This window comes from Emys orbicularis, chromosome 3 (genome assembly GCF_028017835.1).
Source record: "Emys orbicularis isolate rEmyOrb1 chromosome 3, rEmyOrb1.hap1, whole genome shotgun sequence".
NCBI lineage: Eukaryota > Metazoa > Chordata > Testudines > Emydidae > Emys > Emys orbicularis.
In genome coordinates this window covers 95,562,368-95,586,573 of record NC_088685.1, presented here as the reverse complement: position 1 = coordinate 95,586,573, position 24,206 = coordinate 95,562,368, and the positions used below count along the sequence as shown (strand labels likewise).

Here is a 24,206-nt window from a genome sequence, read left to right as displayed (position 1 = left end):
CCAGAGAATGCTTTTATGATCATATTACCTTATTTACCACATTTTATGATCAAATATTGTCTCAGCTCTATAACGAGAGGCAACCAGTGTGGTTTCCATAAAGGTGATCTACAATCCATTCTGTGTATGCCTTGTGGAATGCTATTGTAAAATGACTAGCGCAAAAAAAGAAAGTTAACATTGCCTTTATTGACTTTGCAGCTGCTTTTGACTCAGTGCATCAATGAGCACTATGCTTACTGCTATGTCAGGATGGGGTACTTAATGATTTAGTGTGCCTAATGAACACTTTTCCATGGTACACTTAGTTGGGCAAGGATCAACAATTATTACGGACTAGTTTTCAGTAGAATCAGGAATAGGCCAGAGATGCCTATTCTCTCACCTACATCATTTGACATTCTAATAGACTATCTGATGACAAAGCTGAAGGAGGCCAAAATAGGTGGTGTGAAATGTAAAGATTCTTTTTTAGAGGATCTTGAGTATGCAATTGCCTTATTTGGAGAGACTACTGACCAACCGCAGCTAATGCTGGAAAGGCTGTGTAGAATTGTAGAATCAATGGAACTTAAGATCAATGGTGATAAAATAGAAGTTATGCACTCTGCCTATAAAATGTCTCGCCAACACTGCAGGTAGATGATGGTAATGATAACAAATGGGTGAATAGTTTTATCTATCTGAATGTTTGGTTGACAGCAGGCGGTTCTATAACTGAAGTCACATGTTGGATTCGTTTTACATCAGTGGTATTTCAGCATCTTCAAAGCCTGTCTTGGGGCAGCAGGATTTCTGTGCCAACAAAGATGCAAGTGTTTAATGCAGTGGTATTGATGACAAATGTGATGGGTGTGACTCATCACAGTGGCGCCACCTGCTGGCCATCTTGGAGATTAGCTCCACATGTCGGTATGCCTTTTGATGGTGCCTTGCCCCCGTCACATCTGCTCTTGGACCCACATCACTCAAAGGACCGCAGCATCCTCTTCATGATACAGCCCTCTTGGCTGTATCATGATCTGTGCTCCCCCTTGCAGGGGCCCTGCAGTCAACTGTCCAGCCACTTCCCTCAGTTGCAACTGCAGCCAACTGTCTAGCCACTGGCCCAGTGACAAGTGTGTGTGGGGGGACCCAGGCCCACCCACTACTTTGGGTCCCAGCCCAGGAACCCTGTCGATGCGCAGCCATGTGCTGCATCCCCTCCAAGTCCTCAGTATATTTCCCTGGGCCACTTCCCCCAACCCCCAGCACCTTCTTTGCCCTTACCTCAGGGCCTCAGCATACCAGTCCTAGTGGCCAGCCAGGAGCTCCCTCTTGCTTCCCTGTTCCTGCCCAGTACTGTTCTGTCCAGGGTGCTAGCTACCATCCACCTCCATGGCACCCAGTTCTCCCTCCTTGAGCTCCAGGGAGTAACTGCCCCTGGTTTCAGGGCCGGCTCCAAGTTTTTTTCCACCCCAAGCAAAAACATTTTCCTGCGCGCTCCCCTGCCCCGCCCCAACTCCGCCCCTTCCCCACCCCATTCCAAGTGCCGCCCCAAGCACATGCTTGGAGCGCTGGTGCCTATTGGCCACTTCCTGCACAGCCTCTCTAGGGCTCTATTAACCCCTTACATGCTAGTGTGGGTTGGACACCTCATCACAACAACCCTTTACAGGGAGCAGAAACATGTCCATTAGAAACAGCTGAGGAGAGAAAACTAAATAGTTTTCAGTGTCAGAAGTTACACAGTATTCGTAACACCCGTTTGATTTTGTCACAGACAATCCTGGTAAGTTGCAGTCTTGTACCAGCTGAGAACAAGACAACTGTAATGGTGGGGTCATGCCCAACATACAGAAGAAGGTACGGTTCTAAAGAAGGTTTATGGAACTTAGGTAAAAGGAAGCAGAACAGGAGGTCAACAACAAATGAGGTTGGAAGATGAAATTGAGGGATTTAAGAAGCCTAAATCTTCCCATACTGACTCTTGATGAAGGAAGAAGACTTGCAAGAGAATATTTGAGGTGGAAGTTCATTCTGCGCAACAGCATGGCTAGCTACATTATAGCCATGTGGATCTTCTGCTTATTAAACATTATACATTTTAGATTAACTTGGTTATCTGAAGGCTACTCTGTCCATGCATTCTGTACTGCTGCTTCCGCAGAGGACTTTTGTGGAAGAAAAATCCTTAATTAAACTTGTGGAGACAGAAACGGTAATGAGGATCAGATTTGGTCTCTTGTATTTTGTTAGGGCTGTATTCTGCTGATGGCTTGCACATTGTTCCTATTGAAAGACATCTGAGTGCAGAATACAGCTTCGTGACAAAACTGGGAATGCAGGTCCCTATGCTGTTTGTTATAAATGTTAGTATTGTTATTTGAATAGTTGTAGGAAAGCTTTTTAAAATGTATATATCTATAGTTTTTAAGTTTGCACACACATTCTGTTAATTACTTGGGATCTGTATAGTGTTTTGTATTTATTTTAAAACCTTTTTAGTTCACTGAGTAAATTCTGTGAAATGTAAATGTAATGGCATGCCTTATTCCATTATTCATAGTTTAATTAGTGATTTTTATGTTGTTTAATATTAACATTACCTTGACTTTGAAGGTACAGAGAAATGATGCATTCCTTGAAGAATGTCATGATGGTGGTGGTGGAATCTCTGATTAACAAATTTGAAGAAGATCAGATGCGTAATAAGGAGATGCATAGGAAAACCAAGAAAGAGCAACATAGTGCTTACTATACAGACAACTGCTCTGATAGTGACTCATCTTTCAATCAGGTATGATATTACGATCTGGACTTGTATTGTGGAATAAGTAAAATACTTATACTTGTAGTAGAAAGAGAGCCTGAGACGTAAGCCTTTGTATCAGAGGCCTGGTATGAGGCAGGACCTGCTCACAGAATCTGGCAAGAACAGGGCTAATATTGCAGAAATACATGTTCCTAAGAAGTGCTAGTCACAGAGTACTCACGCAAACACATCCCGATATCAAGTGGTACCAGTACGAGAATATCCAAATATCAAGAATGGTACAAAAACATTCCCAAGGATAACAGGAACACACTGACCCCTCCTAAAAGATAAGGTCAGGATGACAGTATGTAATATAAATGTTTTAATCAAACCAACATGTACCAGGTGATGGGTGATAACTAGCCACATCAGGGGGAAGTAACTAACTATGTCAGAGGTGTTATGCTCATACAAAACACACGGGATCTTTATAGAGGAAGGTAAATACACACAGCATTTATTGAGAATACCACAGTTAGCATATGCTTTTTAGACACACACACACACACACACACACACACACACACACACACACACACACACACACACACACACACACACACACACACACACACACACACACACACACACACACACACTCTCCTGCAGTGATGTTTATAGTTACCAGTCCAGAGTCTGGATCAATCTAGTGGCCAGCCAGATTGGTCGCAGAGGGGAGCGGGGTTCTGTCAGTCGCGATCCGATGCTCCTGGAGTGTGGCAAGACGAACCCAAAGTCCTATGGCAAAGCACCCTGTTCTTATAGGTTTTCTTCTCTGTTGAAGCCTATGGATTCTGCTGTGTCACTTTGTGACCGGTTACTTCTTAATTGGTGTAAACATTCCAATACACCTCCGAGAGGGTCATCCTGTCCTTTGTTCCGATTTAATCAATTGTCTTTAGGGGTGCCAGCCTTTACCTCATGGTTGTCAATCTGCCCTTCATTATGGATGCGTGTTGATGATTCTTTGATGTCCTTTAAGTTTCTTCACTCCTTCTTCCTTGACTCTGGCTATAACAATGGCCTTCACACCTTATCTTTTCCTAATGCATACATTCCTCATTCACGCAAACAGATTGAGAATACAAACAGTAGTATTTTATATTGAGCAAAAGGGCATTGCAAATTAAACCTTGCTAAATTTTTCAATCAATAACCAAGACAATTTACATTGAGACCCAGGCCTTCAATGTTCCTCTAATCTACTTAACATAGACCCAATAGAGAACCCTGTCTTTTATTTACTAAACCTTAAAACAAAGAAATGTATATTTAACTAGAGTGCCTACTTTGTAATACATATAGGAAACCATAGTAGACATTATAACTTCTTATAAAACAAAAGGGTGACCATAATCAGTCATAAGGATTGTTTTGGTCTGTCATCCTTTCTGCTATTCAAAAAGGGTGGCTGACAGGATGAAATCAAATCATACATTAATTCTCATAGTACATTATAAAATCCAGCTCCTACAGAGGGGCAGTACTAGCTTGTTTGTATTGGGTATATGAAGGTATATCTCAGAGGGAGTATCTTTGGCTAGCCAAGGAACGGAACGGAAAGTCTCGCCATTCACTGAGCTGGTCCATTGTTACAGGCATACATGTATTACTGGTCCGGTAGAGTCTGCGGGATACTAGTACCGTGCCTCATTGACAATAAACCTGGCTGGGTTCCTTCATCCCTTAACGGCTCTTGTGGTCATTGGGAGGTTCACTCTCGAAGTTTGCTGTGCCAGCTGTCTGCGCAGGGCTGGGGCAGCATACAAAGGGATCACACACACACAGCCAAACATCTATTAACATCTAACCACACTTGTGATCTTGATTAATTTGATGTTTATGGTTCTCCATCAGAGTAGTGAGTAGTAATATTACAATTAAGGATGAGATGGCACTTTCACTGTAAACCCCAGTTTTCAATTGATTACACCTTTTTTCAAAAAGTTACCCTTTTGTTTGAATATCCTCACATGTGGTCTTAACCTTGAAGTGATTTTTTAAAAAGATGATGTCTAAAGAATCTTTTCAGTTGAGCAGTAGCAGAATTGAATCGTTTTTAAAAAATGAAATCTTAGATTCTGCAGCCAGATTTGTCTGCAAAGGGTAAATTCTTTCGCAGTTCTGTTGCCTTAGAGTCATGGAAAACATGGTTCCTTGCATTTACAATGTCTGTGAGCATGCAAGTGCGTGGACATATATAATCTGCAAAATATGTGCAAATAATGTGAGGAAAAAGGTGAAGTTTACATAAACACAATATTCATTTTAACTTTTTGCATTTTTACTGGAAGAACAGTAAAATACTGTATATGTATTTATTTTCCAACATGCAATACTATGCTATATTAATTGCATGCCACATTACCTAGCATTGTATAACAATTTTATAATAGCAACAGAGGGTCCTGTGGCACCTTTAAGACTAACAGAAGTATTGGGAGCATAAGCTTTCGTGGGTAAGAACCTCACTTCTTCAGATGCAAGTCTTGCATCTGAAGAAGTGAGGTTCTTACCCACGAAAGCTTATGCTCCCAATACTTCTGTTAGTCTTAAAGGTGCCACAGGGACCCTCTGTTGCTTTTTACAGATTCAGACTAACACAGCTACCCCTCTGATAATTTTATAATACAGAGGCAGAATGGAGAAGAAAGAATTTTATTACTGGACCTTCAAGTTTGGGTTTTCTGAACTTTGGCCATTTAAAATCTCAACTTTAATGTTGCATTAAGATAAATGCTAACACTTTAATTGTTCAAAAATAAATTTTATATCCATAAAGTCTGATGATTTTAGTCATTAGTGGTGCATTTTAATAGGATTTACTTAGTTAACGTTTTACATTGTGTGTTACAGAGTTATACATTCATGAATCAAGAACAATTACAGCTACTTGTGGAAAGGCTTGACCCTGCTCAACCTAAGGAGGTAAGTGAAAAGAGTGTCTAAAATATCACTCATATAAATGAAAACTTATGGTATATTTGAGAATATGGTACCTGTAGATAAACATGGGTGAAATCCTGGCTCCACTGAAATGAATGGCAAAACTGTAAATGACTTCAGTGGGTCCATGATTTCATCTTATGGACTTCAGCTTTATAGTTACAATAATACAAATAATAACAACAATAGTTACAGTTGCAATCATTCCATTTCAGGGGTCGGCAACCTTTGGTAATCTGCTGGTGGGCTGCGAGACATTTTGTTTACGTTAACCGTCTGCAGGCACGGCCCCCTGCAGCTCCCGGTGGCCGCGGTTCGCTGTTCCCGGCCAATGGGAGCTGCGGGAAGCAGCAGCCAGCAGCACATCACTGAAAGGTGTCTGGCAGTAAATTGCTTCATATTTATTGTTGTTTATTTTTTGCAGTGCTATTACTCCAGGTTGTGGCATTTGAGTAATAAAGTAAAGCAATTTAATGATCTAGTATAAATCTTGTATTTGATAACAAAATATATAGTTGCTATGGGAGAGCAAAATACTAATAGGAATCAACATAATCCTTAGATTACTTTAATTATGTATTTTAAAAGTGTATGCTTTTGTGTTTTCCTCACTGTTTTGTCCAAATTATTTTAACAATCTACTAGCAGAAGAGGTGGGTTTTTTTTTTTTTTTTTTTTTTTTTGAATTCTTGCTTTTTGTGTCCTATCACTATGGACTGTTTCCCCACAAAAATCACATTTTTAAGTATTTCATTGTAATGGTACTGTTGACAGCATTGTTTTGTTTATATTTTTTGATTAGGGGGGGAGGGATAGCTCAGTGGTTTGAGCATTGGCCTGCTAAACCCAGGGTTGTGAGTTCAATCCTTGAGGGGGCTACTTAGGGATCTGGGGCAAAAATCTGTCTGGGGATTGGTCCTGCTTTGAGCAGGGGGTTGGACTAGATGGTCCCTTCCAACCCTGATATTCTATGATTCTATGATTATTTCAGGTGCGCCAGGAAGCAATGCAGACATTGTGTTCTGCGCCTCCCTCTGATGTACTAAACTGTGAGAGTTGGTCTAATCTGCGTAAACATCTGACAATGTCTCTCTCGGATCCTGATTCCACGTTCAGTGTAAGCAAATGGTTTATATGTAGCAATCAGATGTTTATCTATTCTAAATAGTTCACAGGAATAAACATGTACATTTGTGACATGGTAGTCCAGTGATCTGGCAAGAGGTAACTAATTTGTATATTTATCAGTTAAATTGTTCTTGAGGTAAAACAACTTACCACATTTCTCCAGCACTTGATTTAAAGGTGACTGGCACAGGATTGTGTAATAACTGGACTTGTTCCCTGTATTGATTTTTTTATGACATATGAAGATGCCTAAATATTGTGTTTGTTTTTTATAGATTTTTTTCTGATTATTTTCCCCTTATAAATATCTGTCTTTTCCTGGTTTTGCTAGAGGTCTCAGAGGATGTGTATTGTGTGTTCTCATACTTTAATTGAAAGGGTGTGGGTGTTTGTATTGAATCTTTAACAAAGACTTCCTTTCTCCAATATTATTTCATTAGTCATTGAAGTTAAACAGATATAGAGAATTTTTTAAAGTAAAAAGTAACACTTTTTAATTACTCTATCTATCTAGTGTACTGCACACTGCTTTATTCAGTAATTTCACTCCAGTATAGCCTGGAGGAGTTCCACAACTCTTAGAAATGCTATTAGTGAGAGAAATTTTCAAAGGCATAAATTTGAGCAACATGTCCATCATCCATTGTCTTTTAGTGGGAGTTTGGTGCCTAATTTCTTTAGATCCTTGTGAAAATGTCAGCTTACATTAGTTTTAGGCAGTCAAATGAATTTCTGTGAAAACGAATCTACATGTTATAATATCAATCAGTTGGAGAATGTACCATGCTTCCCATTCCAGTAGAATGTGGTACAAGCTGGGTCCAATTCTGATTCTCTGAACCTGAAGATCATTGTTTAAGAGGCCATGACTTGAACTAGAGTGCGAAGAGATAAAGGACCTTAAAAAGTGAGACAGATTGGCAGAGATTACTGGAATTCACATCAGCCCCAACAAATTACTCAGCATAGAGTTTACATATGTTTGTTGAAACCTCACAGGTATATAGTGCAGTATTTGCATTCAGTTGCCATTTTTCAGACAAGCTTTATGCAGCCAGTTAAATTCACATTTAAATCAGTGGGTATATGACTGGTATCCAAATTTTGCTTTGTGTAGATTGGTTTTGACTGGGCTAATTTTAAAATGAATATAGTAAAGATTTTTTTTTCTATTGAGAAGAGAACTTCATTATTTCTGTATTATAGTGCTCACTGTGGTATATTAAATTTGCACTTTAAAAGTTATTAAAAGTTATTTAAGTTGTATCTTTTGCTTTGTTCCCTGTAATAGCATAAAAATAAAATGTATTTATCATTTTGTTAAAAAGATTGCCTAACTACTATATAAAATGTGATGGTGATCTCTCACAGTAAAGCAGTGTATTTTCTCATTGTCACAAAAGATATGATACATCTTGAAGATACAGTGTTGCATATGCACTGTTCAGAAAAAAAAAAATGATGCTTTCTTTATTACTTTTGGCATGATCTCTGGGGCACATCTCCTCTGGAAAAGCAATGCAAATGAAGTGATGTGGGGTTTTTTCAGTGTGGAAGTGCCCTTCATATCTGCCAAAACTAAAATTGTTAAAGCTGCGCCAAGTGCTGTCATTTATCTCTCTCCTTGTTCCTAAGAAGTGCTTTCATTGGTTTAAAAGCTGTGGTTAAACTTCATATCATTAGCGTTACTGTGTAAGTTACTTGCATTTTGTATGACATTAAAACAATTAAAATATACTAATATAGGCCCTGATCCTGTGCCTGCATAGATCAGTGCAGTTCCATGCGGGAGCAGCAAATTGCAAGATCAGGGCACTGTTCCTTTTAGATTGTAGGTTCTTGAGACCACAGATCTGTTTTTTATCCTGGTAATGCGCCAGGTGCATCTTTAGTGCTATTTAAGTAGTATGTAATATTGAGCATAACGCACAATACATTTTAATTGTACCATATTATACACCATGCTAATAAGGTTATTTGAGCATAGGTTACTAATTTTATTTCTTTTTCTTCTTAGGACAAAATTTTGAGATTCTATGCAAAGACCTTTTCATCTTCTCCACTAAATATGACAAGGGAAGTCTATACAAGCTTAGGTATGTGCATTTAATCATGTTTTAATAATTTTTCATGTTTCATATGCTTTTCTGAAATCATTTAAAAAAAAATCACAACCTAATGAAGTCTATATTACTAGTAATACTGTTTTTCCCCCCCCACTCTTTTCAGCGAAACACTTAGAATTGTACTTTCTTTCTGGAGAAAATTGTGTTCCTACTATTTCAGATGGTATAGACACAACTAACCCAGAAATAATTCGTTTACTTAAAAAGGTATACGTTAGCTTTCTATCCCTTTTATTTTTTAATTATTGAAATATTATTAATTCTTTTTAAAAAAATTATAACCTTTATGTTCACAGGTGCGTCTTCTAAATGAGTACCAAAGAGAGGTTCCCTCTTTCTGGATTCGTCATCCAGAAAAGTATGTCACCTTTTTTCTGAGATAAATATTTTTTACATTAGTGTTTAAAGGCATAGAATTTTATCAGAAGATTAGTAATGTGTATCCAAATGTCTGGATTGTGGGGGTGATGGAGAGGGACTGAGAGTTGGTTGAGCATGGGACAGGGGAATGGCCAGTGGATCTGTCATGGCATGGATCCATTGGATCACAAAACTACTTAGAGGCTCACTGTGGACAGTGGTCTATACTCCTTCCCTTCATTACTATTTTATTTTATTTTATTGGATTCTTTACAGATCAAGAGGCAAGGCCCCTATGCGGAGAATTTTATAACCTAAACAAAGAACACATGAGGAATTGGGGGTGGAGGGTGAGGGAGAGGAAGTGGTGGAACTAGTAGTGATATTCAGTGTATGACTTACTGTTCCTTGTTTTCTTTCTCTTGTGCACATACAAAGGGTCTATATAAGGAAAGCACTTTTGGATGGGAATGAGGAAAAAGGAGTTAAAAGGCTGTGTTGAAGAAATTAGTTTAAAGGAGCGATGCTATCCATAGGTTATAGTAATGGGTGCAGTCCAGTTGTGTAGACACTTGAGGGAATGAATTCACTCTACAGTCTCTGCATAATTTCAGTAACCCTTTTAGTCAGGCCTTGCTTGACGGATTTCATAGTGATCTGCATTTTCAACTGTTTCACTACATATTTATGGGCTTGATTCAGGAACCACTTGGTGAAATTCTATGGCCCATGTTACAGAGAGGGTCAGACTTGATTTTATCATTGTGGTTCCTTTTGGCCTTCAAATTTGTGAATCTCTGAATAAACATGTAGGATGATTACTGCATGTACAAAACATTTTTGTGCCCCACTATGCCTTTTTTTTTTTGGTACCATATTCTTTTCCTCTTTAATTTAGTATACTACTCATATAAATATATTGGTTTCTTCCAATTAATTAGTCACAGTCTTAGAGGAAGTCCCTTTCCATTTCCCATCTGCCAGTTCAGGGCTACTACTTCATTATCTCCCTCAACTGCTATCAGCTATGCAGGTGTCTTTGTGTAAATATATTTTTTGATATATACTCTTTCCATTCCCGCCATCCTTATTTTCCAATCATAAAGAATCATTTGACAAATAACCCTAGCTTTCTTCTCTCCATAGCTAGTTCAGCTTCTGGTTTTTAGTCTTCTGTGCCTTTCAGCCTTTTCTCCTACTGTCTTTCAGCCTTCAGGCCCCCTACCTTTGGGGAAGCAGGCAAACACTTTTCCCTGCTAGTTCCACTACAGCTTGGCATCAGCTGCATGATATCAATTCCCCATCAGTGCACTCAAAATAATCTACCTCCTCTCCAGACTCTCTGGAAACCTTATCCTCTCCTCACATCTTCTAGCATATGCCAACAGATGTCAGGATCTCCAATACTCAGTATGACTGCATGATGCAGGAAGTGTTGGTGATTGAGTATGTAGCAGTCTTAATTCCAAGTCATTGATGGTCCAGGGCCACAGCATATCAGAGGGGCTTTGCTTTTGGAGGTGTTTTTCAGATGAGAGAAAAGTGGCTAATCACTTTAATTAAAAGATCAGTGGCATTTTCCCCAACAGTCAGAGACTTTGGCCCCAGGATTCTGGCCAAATCCAAGTCTGAGTAATTACATTCTACCTACTTAAATTCCCCTGCAGTTTCAATTGAATGATAGTGTATTCTTTTTCCTAACAATTTGGGTAGTAGTTTTTATGCATAGTTAAACATTTACCTTCTTTTGACGTGGAGGAGACTGCATTTCAATGGTGGGTAAACAATTAATAATAATAATTACTAGCCAACTTTTATATACTGTTTTATATACTGTTGGTAATATGCTATATAAAAATATGCATGTTGTTATCCATTTTATTCACTGTAACACAGCAAGGGCTGAAAAAGAACTTTAAAAGATCAAATTAAATGTAATTCAGTTTCCATTTACAGTGTGTGTATATATAATATTTCTCAGTTCAAAAAGTTTTCCAGTATTATAAGCAAGATTATTTTTGAATGGTACCAGTATAAAATTTAATTCAATTTAACACTTGACCAATTTTTTTTTCTCATAATCTCTTAAGGTATATGGAAGAAATAGTTGAGAGTACCTTATTGCTGTTGTCAGTAAAACGTGAGCAAAGACACCTTGTCTCTCCAAAACTTTTGGATCCAGTCTACTTCTTGGCTCTGCTTGATATCAAAGCTGTGTGGTTTAAAAAATGGATGGTAAGGAAAAATGGAAGGATCTGCTGATGGATTTTATGTATTTCAGAATGTTTAACTCATAAAGATTGGAAACAGTGATTCCAGGTTGTAACCAATTCTATAGACTATAACATATGGTATATATACCTGCTAAAGGGTTTTGGGGGCAGAAAGTAATTGGTGCAGAAGTAGTTTAAAATGCATCTTTTGTGACAGTTTTTAAGTAAAGGTGATTATATTGTAATGAAGGGTTAAAATTTAAACATCATAAAACAATGAGAAACATATATAAAAAGTTGTGTGTGGCAATAGTCCTGGGCCATGTTAAAGAGAAGGGTACAGGTGGAAGGATAGAGAATAGCTTCATTGGGAAGGCGTGGTGTAGGTTCCTTTTGAGGTTAGAATTAGCTATCCTCCAAGGGAGCACAAAAGGGTCAATTTGCATTCTGCCTCTCACAACTATACCATTCAGGATTTGCATAGCTCCATATGAAGCCATATCCTGTCATCTAAGCATAGTTACTGGTTTTCTAGTTTGGTACAGGTGAAACTGCACATTGTGTTTATTTTCATTCTGGCCTATCTCTAGAACTACTGTAGTTTTATTGTAATCCTTTCTTTTTTATGGCTACCCTAATCTAATGCCAATAGAAAAACATACCTGTATACAATAGTGATTAACATGAGTTAGAACTTAATTCTGTGCAGTAATTATTGGAATAGAATTGGAGAACTTTGATTTTTGTGTTGCAAAGTAAAAATTAAATAAATGATAGATGTTCACACTATTTCTATTTTACAATTTTAGCATGCAAATTATAGCAGAACAGTGGTGCTAAGGCTCCTTGAAAAGAAATATAAATCTCTGGTAAGTCTATATTTGTGGTTGCCATATTCTGCTTGGAATTTATTTCCATTTTGTTCCTTGTGGTTTGAGCAGTTGTTTGTTCCTGTCCTCCATTGTGGCTGGTCTTTTTTCCTTCGGTGGACCATGTGATAGATTTTTAAATTGGCCACGTCTTTGGTTTAAAAAAATTGTTTCAGAATCTGATAGTCTTTTGTCAGTGCTAAATGCAATATGGGGCATGCGAGCAGATTTGAATAAGGGGAAATTGAAACGTTTGATATCAGCTATTTAATAAATGAGACTGTTGTTTAATACTATTTATACATGTCATATTATAGATTTATTGCATAAGACATACATATAGATGATGATAAACATGTGGAAAATTGTCATAAAAACATACGTCTTGAGTTTGGCTTTAAACTGTTTAATGAAAAAAGACCCCTCCTGTTAATGCAATATTAAGGTTATGAAATCAAGCATCATCAATCAAAAATTGTAAGGCTAAGGCAGAACATATCACATATGTAAAGCACCAATACTGCAACTTGTTCCACGTGAGCAGACCCTTGTGTGACAGTTGTGGGGCCTGGGAAGTGTAAGGAGTTCAAACGACTATATTGAAATGTGGCAGCAGACATGGACTTTTAGCACAATGTGTTAAGTGGGTTTCCTGGGGAATCCTTGGAGAGTGAATAATGCAAATTCCACAGCCCGGGCTATGCAAAAGCCCAAAAAGATGGCTACTGACTAGTTACCTTGGCCCAAGCTCTATAAGAAACAGCTGAATTGTCCACGGGGGTCTGGTTCCTGGTCTAAAAACTGACCATGAACTTGTAATCAAGGGGGCAAACCCAGCTGTGGGGTCTGAAAGACTGACACCTACCAGAACCCTGTGTTTGAATTAGGGGTGACCGCTGGTAAGCATTTAGCATTCATGTAGGTTCTTTTTTGGTTTTATATGTTTTCTCTGTAATGTCTTTGCTTGAAGAATAAATGCAATTTGCTTTGTGAAGGCCGGTTGGTAGTTGGTGTATACTGTTATAGTCCCTGGAGAAAGAGTTAACCTCAGGTTCTGGATCCTGGTCAAATCTACTGGAAAATTACAGCGAGTTGCAAAGGGACTGCAAACCTAAACCCCCAGTCTCAAGGGAGAGAGATGCAGGTCCCCACCCTAAAAGAGATGACAGCTGGGAAGCCTAAATCCTTGAGTGGGTGCCCTCGAGGAAGACCAGGAGGAGATTCAAAGGTGCAATTGACTCTGAAACTGTGACCCCCTGCACTTGCACGAAGCTTTGCTGATTTCAGTGGGCTCCATGCAGTGGGGGTCCACATGTATGGAACGTGTTGCAGGATCAGGGCTGTAATTTAAAAAATAGGTTAATACAAATGAAGAGATATGATGTGAGATATATATATATATGATATGATATATATATATGATAAAATTATAATATATTAAATAAAATACATAAAAAAACATAAAAATACCTTTTATATTAGGTGCATTTAGGTTTATTAGTTGTGTACCAACATCATGCTCGGCTCTCTGAAAACATAGAGGAAAATGTGGTCCATGCCCCCAAAGAGTTCATAATATAAAGTGTACACACAGTAAAGTTAAACATACATGTTGCATAAATATAAGTTAGGCCCACTACCAAGTTGTGCATTTATTTTACTTTTTTTCAATGTATATGCAATACATGGTTCAATAGTAAAAGACACGTCATGCAAGAGTAGGCCTGAAGTTATATAATTGCAAATATAACTTCAGGCCTACTCTTGCATTATTTAGTAATTTCAAAAACATGATTCTGGGGAGGTGTCCATCTGCAGTTTTGATTGCAGCACCTGTTGAGTAGAGTGCTGTGTGCTGAAAACCCTTTTTTTTAAACAAAAAAATATTTGGTAGCATAAACACGCTACCCTTTTGCAGAGACCATCAGTGCTAGCAATATTGTTCAGGACTGATACATTTGACTAGTATAGATGGATCCTCTGACCAAACATTTCAAATTTCGATGACAAAACTTAGGCTTCTAAGTCCATATTTAAGCACCTAAATAAAATATATTTACCCCGATATAATGCTACCCAATATAACACGAATTCGGTTTGATATAAGGCGGTTTCACCTATAACGCGGTAAGATATTTTGGCTCCTGAGGACAGCGTTATATCGGGGAAGAGGTGTAGTTGATATTCAGAATTGCTGGCCACCAACTAATCCCATCAAAATCAATGAGAGCTGCAGGTGCTCTCTACCTTTGAAAATCAGGCCACTTATTTAAATAATTAAACATCAATTTAGAAGCCTAATGTTAGGCACATAGGTTTGAAAATGTTGACCACAAACTTTCAGATCATCTTAATCAAATATCTAGCTTATAGCAGCATACACATTTAAGCCAGCGCTGAATTTGATCAGTCATATTCAGTGATATAGACACCATTGTACGGTACATTGGGAGGGAGAAGAAAAAGAAGAAATAGTTTGAGGCTTTGAAGACCAGATTAGGTGTCCTTTTGAAGCAGGAAAAAAACATCTATATGTGTAGTGGGCAAAGTGACTTTAAAACATGGCTATTAAAAGTGAAAAGAGACCATGAGTGAAATTATTTTAAAAGGGTGATTAAAATGTGGGATAAGTTAAAGAATGCAGTTGGCTTTTTGGACATATGTAGCTTATTCTCCTGACATCTTTACAATGCTACCCTACAACATGTTTTTATTTAGTTAAGCTGTGGGAGGGGAGGCATTGTCTGGTTTGCAGAAAGAAGGGGTATATCACTTTAAGAAAAGAAAGAAAGCACCGTGGGTCAGTTGACTCCTCCCCCAGGGACTGGAAGAGCTGGGGAGTTGATAAGGGCAAGCTCAGCAAGAGAAGCCCCTTTTCACCAGACCAGGAGGAGCAGCAATGGGTTGGCTGGAAAAAGGGGGGGCTGGTGGAAGCCCCCAGGTAGATATTGAAATGAACATGGAATTACCTGCACTATATTATTTTATCTGCCGGGTTATCTGAGACAACTAATAATAAAGTTGGGGGCTGATTAAACCATACCCAGTGTCTTCTGTCCTTCTTCCAGTATAACTGGACAATGTTGTGAATTAGATTGGCCTGCTGAACTTCTTGACATCCCAAAATAATTCCCACCACACAGTTTCCATATCAATGTTCCTGAATAACACTAAATACTGTCCTTCTCTTAGCTTTCATAAATACCTACACAGTACCCTTTTCGCAGAATAATCCTTTTGATACCTGTAGATCTGAGGTTTCTATTGATAAACATTATGGACTTTTCAGTGGCACTTATATTGCTTTGGAAAATTTTCCCTCCTTTTGGTAAATGGCTGATTCATTTTAAACTATGTGCAATCATATGAAAATTCAGGCCCTGTTAAGAGGCAATACTTGGATCTAAAGGAGAATTAATTTATTGTGAGGTGTTGGAAGTTTTATTGTATTGTGCTTTTTTCAGATTAATGCATCTGTTCAACAGTGTGTTTACTACTTTGAATCATGTGAATCAGCAGTTGATGCAACTTCTAGAGTTAATGTTTTGCCCCAGCAGTACAGCAGTAAGTAATTATTTTATCGTGTTGTACAATTTTATATATATGTATAAAACCTAGATTTTTATACTATGCTTATTATTGTGATATCTGAGCTCCACATGACAAAAGAAGAATACACCCTCACGCTTTCACCCCACAAAAATATCTTTATATATAATCTTTTGAAATAGCTCTTTATGTCTTTTTCACTTGAAATGGGGAAAAAAAGTATATTTCAGTGATATTTGCTTATTTATGTTATCTGGGAAACTTCCTTTACAAATGTAGTACTACACATTTTTGGTGGTTCAAACAGGAATACATAATAGACAGGTATGGTACTGAAAATTATAACTGAATTGTGAGAAATGTTCTTATTTTTTTTAAGGCAATAACCAGAAGACTTTCTACTCAGGACAAGAATTACAGTATATCTATTTTGTTCATTCACTGTGCCTTTTAGGAAGATTGTTGATATATAAACAAGGCAGAAACCTGTTTCCTGTACAGCTGGAAAATAGAAAAGGTATGGGCAAGTGGAGGAAAAAGGAAGGTGTTTAATGACAGTGTGTTTGTAGTTAAGCTGTGTTTCAAATGTGGTATTGTAGATGTTAGTGAGCTTGTTCCTATTATTCAGCACTTCTGTAACTGGGAGTCTTTGTTAGACATAGTGTGGCTAAAATTGAGATTGGGGCCTAATTTCTTCATCCTTGATACTAAGTAAATTTGTATTGTTGTCTGAGTAGTGAAAGTAGTAATGGAGCAGTTAATGTACTAAGAACGGTTAAATTATGACGACATTGAGATAATAAGTTAAATCCACAGTCTTGTTGCAAATTTATGGAAAATTCCCTTTACAATTAACTTCAACTTGTAATAAACTTGATGGAGTTTGTCCAATTATTCATAAATATCGTACATGTATTCAATACCTTTAAATTATAGGTCACCTCCTACTTCCACAGAAGATGTGGTAAAAGTCCAGTTGATTTAAATGGGAGAGGATCAAGCCATATAAGATGATCTGGAAGTATTTACAGTGGTTAGCTAAGTGGCTACAGTCCAAAATTATTGTAGTGTGTCATCTGTAGATAAAGCCGTTAATCACAATAAAACAAGAAGTTGCTTACCTATGTCTAGAAAGTTCATTTTTGTTATGAGGTTAATATAATGCTTTATTTTATAGACTCCTTTTTTTCCTTTGTGATTTTTGTAGATTTCATATCCCTAACCGACCTGTTGGTACTATTTATTCGATTTATTTATTGCTCTCCCACTTGTCCAAAGACAACTCTGACAGTGCACACAGGTAATATTGCCCTTTTTAATTAATTTCTTAATTGTATCACTTTGTGAATAAAGGAAGAATTCAATACCTTTTGTATCTGGTTACTTTTAATTTGGACATTTTAAATAACAGTTTGCAAACTTTTTTTAGTTTTCTTTCTTTCTTGACTGGATATTACCCAACTGAAGATGACTCAAGTAAGCATCTGGGTAAAAGTTATGATAATATATTAATGTTCATTTATATTAAAAATGTAAACTAATACTTCTTGTGTTTGACAGGCAATTATTCTCCAGCAATCCTTGTTACAGAGGTGCTACAAATTCTGTGTGACCGAACTGAATGTGCTACTGAATGTTTATATTCTAATATGGTGATAGATGCACTTCTTCATCCCATTCATAATTTACTGAATGGAACAGAGGTTTGTAGTGTTCCCTCAAATAAACTTGAAATGTTTGTTTAAATCTTACGATATCAAAGAGATGTGTGAGAAAAATCAATACTTTTGTTAAAGTGTATTCTTGTGGTATTGGAAATCAGTGCAACCTGATAGTGTGGATGTTGTTATCCATTATAAAGGTGCTTAATTGGTATAGTTTATTTTCATTACAGTATCACCTTTAGTGTATGGATAGTCCATTCTCCATGCTGATTCAGTCCATGGACTCTTTCCTGGCAAAAACAACGAGGAGTCCTTGTGGCACCTTAGAGACTAACAAATGTATTTGGCTATAAGCTTTCGTGGGCTAGAACCCACTTCATCAGATGCATGGATTGGAAAATACAGGAGCAGGCTACCACTCTGAAATCTTTCCTGGCAGTATCATTAAAGGTGATAATTATGATGAGGATGTGTACGTGCTTCAATTTGAACAGAGGCCATTTATTAATTTTGTTTATGCCAGTGAAACTCAGATCTCAGTGGTTCAGGAGCCAAATTAGCTATCAACATGACCCAAAAGAGCCACAGTAGTGTGAATTCATTGTTCCATTTACTATAGTAATACACACACGCACACTCTCATAGCAAATAAATTAATAACTTAATTGATTAACCAATCAGGATGCTTTTACTATGTTAGTAATAATTTAAATTGGTTAATAATTAAATCACACAGTATTTTAATATCATGTGTTGCAAAGAGCCGCAGAAGACACATTAAAGAGCCACTTGTGGCTCGCAAGCATCTGGGCTGGTCTACACTAGCACTATAAATCAATCTAAGTTACACTAGTTCAGTTATGTAAATTACGTAACTGAAGTCGCCGTAATTTGGATCAATTTACAGTGGTGTCTCCGCCGTGCTATGTTGACAAGAGATGCTCTCCCGTCGACATAGCTTCCGCCCCTTGGGGAGGTAGAGTACAGACGTCAATGGGAGAACGCTCTCCCATCGACTTAGTGTGTCTTCACCAGACCTGCTAAATCGACACCGCTGCATCAATCGCTGCAGTGCCAATTTAGCCGATAGTGTAGACATGGCTTCAGTTTGAGTATCACGGATTTAGGCCATTGAACATCCATCATAAGGGTGGCCATCGGTCACTAAAGACCTGAGCCAGACTTGTACAAGCATATTTTACAGAAACATATTACAAATGTAAAAAAAACCTTTATAAGCCATTTACCTAAAAAACTAATGTATTTTTTTAACAAAACAGATGTATATAAATTGCCCTGAAACCTCTTTAATACATATAGCTGATATTTTGGCAAGGATTGCTGCTGTAGAAGATGGCCTTTCTCTTGTCCTTTATGGAGGAAACATGAACTCTGCCAAGAAGGATAGGTAAGAGACTACTTAAAAAAATTGTTACTCCACTAAATATGAGCTTGAAGTCATTTGTTGTCCCCCTGTTATTTATAAAGTACATATGTTTTGTTTTTGCTTTAAATATCTATACACATTTATTTGCTTATATCAGCAGTTATATAGCTTAACATATATTTTCTCAAATTCTTAATATTTACATTTTATTATGTAAAAATGGTGAATGATGCACTTTTTTACTAGATTAGTTTTTTACTTGTTATCTGTGTTAAGCTGCATGTGTCTGTAAATTGGAATTAAATGAAAATGCCCCAAAACAACATTTATAAATGGTTTTATTAGTTGAATAAAACGACTTTGAAAAACAAAGTAAGTTTACCAAACATGTTTTGTATTTTAAACTAACTGATTTATGAAACAATATATATATATATATATATATATATATAATCTGTAGTTAGTGTGTTGAACTGATTGTTTCTGGTCACTATGCCCTTTAAGATTTTAGGAATAGTAGATCTCATCTTCTCACAATTTGTTTTTATTCATAGATTGATTGAGGAAAATGAGATTTCCTTCTTTTTCAACTCCCAGCTGGTTTCTTAATTTTGAATGGGTTAGTCACTGAACCGAACTAGTAGAATAAATTGAAATGAAGTAAATAGTCTCACTGTACCTGCAGCAGAGGTAGCTACTGTCAAAAGCTGGGTTAGCACTTCAATAAACCTGGTTCCAGATGCTTAACCAGTGATTTCCAACAGTTCAGTCACTTGGCTTTCTTTAAAATTTCATCAGCAAACATACTGCTTGAATATATACATATTAAAATTTAATTCAAATGATTGTAATAGATTATAGTAAATTGAGTCCTTAGCATTTTAAAGAAGAAAAATGTATTTAATTTATATTAAGATAATTTGATTTAAATTTAAAAAATCATTTTTGTCTTAAATCATTAATTTTTATCCACCCTTGTTTGAACTAGGTGGACAAAATCTGTTCCACATTTGTTTTGTTTGGATCTGTAGCCCAAAGGAAAGTGCCCAGTGATCTTTATTTTCCTCTGACTGAGGTTGGAACAATTTTTTTTCTCTTTTTGGGGGGGGGGGGGGGGGCTAACTGAAAGGGGCCATGACTTCAACCCCTAGGACTTCCCAGCAGTCCTGTTACACTTCTGCTGTAGAAATTGCATGAGCTAATCAAAATGGTTAATTGTATGCTGTTTATTAGTGACTACAAAACAATGTTTTAAAAGGGCTATTTTGTTTCTAGTCTTACAGCAGCTCATACAATTGTTCAATTTACAAAGAAACTCCTTGATGAAAATATTTCTGTTTTGTCTGGAACCGAGACGTTGCCAGCCCTTAAAGGAGCTTTCATTTTTGTGTGTCGTCAGATGTATGGTACCTGTGAAGGTCTGCAGGTGCTGATTCCTTATGGTTTGCATAAATCCATTGCCGACGCTTGGAAGAAGGTAACTAGCTTATTGCAAACCTAAGTTTTTTGTGAACAATAAAAATATATCTTTACTATTCTATTGCTCTTCAGATTAAATCCTTTATATTTAATTTACACTGTAGTAGGGACACTGGTATGCTTGAGAAGACCCTTTATTGTACAACATTGTGCTCTACAGATAATTCCCATTCCTGAGTCTATGCATCTGCATGCGGGCATGGCAGGATCCCATTTATAGCTTGGAAGTTTTATGCCTTTGGATTAAACTGGGAAATTTTATACCATACCTGATGAGGTACATAGGCTGCCCTCAGCTGTCCACACATTAATTTATTTTTCACAATTGTCCATGAAAGAGCTCCTCTGGGGTTGTGACTCGCCACTGGTCAGTGCTCATCGCATATCAAAGGAAGATTTCAAAGAATCACTTTCTATCGCCAACCTTTTCTAATCGCCACTCTTGGTTCCTGGTCTTGTAAAATTAAAACAAAAAAAAAATGCTTTAGTCATTATTTTAACATGAATTTTCCTATTTTTTGGGTGGGGATGGGGAAAGACACACAAAAAAGGAATTTCAAACTGTGAAATTATTGGTTAGACCCAACTGAGATTCCCTAACACTTGCACCTATGAGGCCTGCACAAGGAAGTTCTTATCTTGTGTACCTCAGCAAGCCTGTCCTAAAGAGCCCTTCTCCTGAAACTTGAAGAGCTGTGCAGCTTTTACTTTACAATATACTCCATGAATAAACTATTTTGTGACCCTATTTCCAGGGCTGTCCCTCACCATTCTGGTGCCCTACACAGCACCCCAGCGGGGTGTGGGGGGGGGGCAGGAGCAGGCTTGGGGAGCAGGGGGAAATTGCCCCCCAGCACAAGCCGGCGGAGCGGGGCGGGTTGGGGCCGGGTTGCTCCACTTCCTTCCGCCCGGTGAGTGCAGGGCAGGCCTGTCCCCGTACTCACGGGGCGGCGGGAAGTGGAGCGACCCGGCCCTAGCCCACTCCACTCTGATCCCCTGGCTCCCAGCCTTGGGGAGGGCAGGGGGCAACTGCCCCCCAGAACTCACTGGTGGCGCGGCTGGGGCTGGGTCGCTGCATTTCCCGCCGCTGGTGAGTGCAGGCCTGCCACCTGCTGCAGTCCTTAGAGGAGTGGGGGCGTGGCTGGGGTGGAGCATGGGCAGGATGGGGCGGGGCGGGGGCTTTGGGGAAGGGGTGGAGCAGGAGCGGGGCTGAGGCGGAGCAGAGGCGGGAAGAGGCGGGGCAGAGCAGGGGCGGGGGCTTTGGGGAAAGGGTGAGGCGGGGCTGGAGCAGAGCAGGGGCTGGAGCAGCACGCAGCTGCGTAGGGCACCAGGAAATTTGGTGCCCCAGGAAATTTGGTGTCCGAAATTTCCTGGTGCCCTATGCAACTGCGTACTTTGCGTATGGGTAGGGATGGCCTGCCTATTCATTCACTAATATTTTCATTGCTCAGATAGGCTAGTCATGCACACATGAGCTACATGTTCTTATCTAAGCATGTTGTGAGATTAGCATAGTCATTGTGAAAAGAAAAAAAACCATTTGTTGCACATTCTGAGAGTGCAGTTGTCAAACCATTCATAACTTAGTTAAGTCAAAACAAATGTTTAAGAGGATGAAGATGATTTTCATGCCAAATTTCAATTTTCTTCCCTCAAGCACTTTGAGGCTAGAGTTGATTTCAAGTAAGTCATTGAAATATTTCAATTGGGAAAGTGGTGGAATTTTTTCTTTCCCTTCATGCTCAAAAATGAATGGAATACTTTGGCTCAAATGTTCCCAAAATATTAACTTTAGAGACAGAAACCAGCCCAGCCCTGAAAAAAAAAAAAGGCTTTGAAGGTTAAATTTTCAGAAAGATATGAGACTGAAAACGTGGGGAAGAGAGGAGTTAGAATGGAACAGCTACGGCTTCCACTACATTACTGTATATACACCCTATGATAAATGTGAATATAATATATATGTGTGTACAATATTAATTAAGTAATAATTTAAAGTAATATAAACAGTCACAAATCCAAATTTAAGCATTCATTTACAGTAATCTAAAGTCTGAATAAGAGATACTTTGAATCATAAGTTTATTTTGGATATTTCCTGCCCCTGTTGCGCACAGGTACTGCAGTGAAAGGCAAAGGTTAATTATTCAAAATAGTGAAAATAAAATAAGTTATTACCAGAATCTCAATTTTATAATGATAAATTAGATTTCTAATTGAACAAAGTTGATCTTGAAGCTAGTGCTGTCTGTTGCATTGAGAACGCTGGACTAGAATTCTGCCGACTTCAGTGAACTAGTTTACATGTATTGTGCTGTAATTTATGTAACTCAGCAAGTTGTCTATCCTTGTGATGAGGATGCTATTCAGTCTAGCTTAAACAGTCTGTCTTACTTTATTTAATTTTTACGATATATGAAATCTTGCAAGCTTTTGATGGGCATTTTCAATTACCTGCTGTGATGAAGTGCTACAAGTGATATAGCTAGGCATACATACAACCTCTATGCACATTAAATTCTCTTGTCATAGCACAGAACATCATTTGGACAAAAAACCTAAATTTGACGTGCAGAAGATGAATATGAAGAATACTGAGAATGAAAAATCCATCAAACATATAACTGTGATATAGCTGCTCTTCCTGTATCCCACATCAGAGGCCAAGTTGAGATTACAGAGTGAATGTGCCCTATGTTCATCCCTAATGAACTGAATAAACTAGTAAAGCAAACTGAGTTTTTAGCTTCGCCATCTTGGGTATTTTTCTTTGTAGTTTTCCATTCCTGGTTTCTTAAAATTAGCTTCAACTTATAAAAAGCTCTACGAGTTCCAGACATTGGTAGTGTACCAAAGTGTTTGAACAGGTGATACATCTCTGAAATTAGGAGTTGCTGGTTTTAAAGGATAAATCTGATGATTTTTAAAAAGTTTCTAGGAGTATGAGAGGCAAGCACATTGCCATTTTGTAAGGTGTTGGAGTCATCACCCAGCAACAAACAGAAATTACTTATTCATAAAGTTAAAAGAGGTTACTCATTGTGTGGAGTAGTTTATTATTAAAAGGTAATTCCGAAGTAACAGTGGGTGCCATCTCTCAACCTAAGCACTTTTTCCCAGGGTTGGCTGTTTTTAGGGTTCTCTCTTTCAGGACCTGTCTGGCTCAAACCCTAGTTTCCCTTCTGTTTATGGTGCAATCTGATGTAGAGTACTTCCACAGTGTGTCAGCATTAAGAAACCTGTAGATCCTTGCAAGGTTCCGACAGTTGCTAAGAGTGGGGCAATGGGAGAATCCCATTACTACCCTCCAAAATAAAAACTGTAAAAGTAGTTTGAAAATATAACCCAAATGTGTCAGCTTTTTCTCAATACTAATATGTGGACTCGCCATTGGGACACTTATAAATCTCAATTTTTTGTACTTACAAATATTTTGATCATGGTATCTCTTTCCCAACGAATGGACCTGCTCGCTCTAGTAACTCTTTTAGCACTGCACTTCTGAACATGAGCACTGTTCAGTAAGACGGGGAAGGAACAGTTTCACTCTGCAGGCAAAGCCACTAAAAAGTGCTCGTGATCAAGTATATGGCAGTAGTAGAATTCTGGGGCAGATGCTGGCATGATTAAAAAGAAGGAGAGTTGACAGACCTAGAAAGAGCAATAGCATACTACACAATGATATTAT

At 38.0% G+C, this 24,206-nt stretch overlaps 1 protein-coding gene across 1 annotated transcript in view; it reads left to right on the top strand.

The window, feature by feature from the left end:
* Positions 1–24,206, top strand: part of TBC1D32 (TBC1 domain family member 32) — a 157,831-nt gene that overhangs the window by 17,918 nt on the left and 115,707 nt on the right. The window contains 14 exon segments of the mRNA XM_065401287.1: positions 2,602–2,779; positions 5,654–5,725; positions 6,735–6,860; positions 8,889–8,967; positions 9,101–9,204; positions 9,294–9,355; positions 11,448–11,592; positions 12,380–12,439; positions 15,904–15,975; positions 16,346–16,505; positions 17,196–17,288; positions 17,549–17,691; positions 18,933–19,060; positions 20,315–20,516. Of these exon segments, the coding sequence (XP_065257359.1) occupies positions 2,602–2,779; positions 5,654–5,725; positions 6,735–6,860; positions 8,889–8,967; positions 9,101–9,204; positions 9,294–9,355; positions 11,448–11,592; positions 12,380–12,439; positions 15,904–15,975; positions 16,346–16,505; positions 17,196–17,288; positions 17,549–17,691; positions 18,933–19,060; positions 20,315–20,516 (1,624 nt within the window).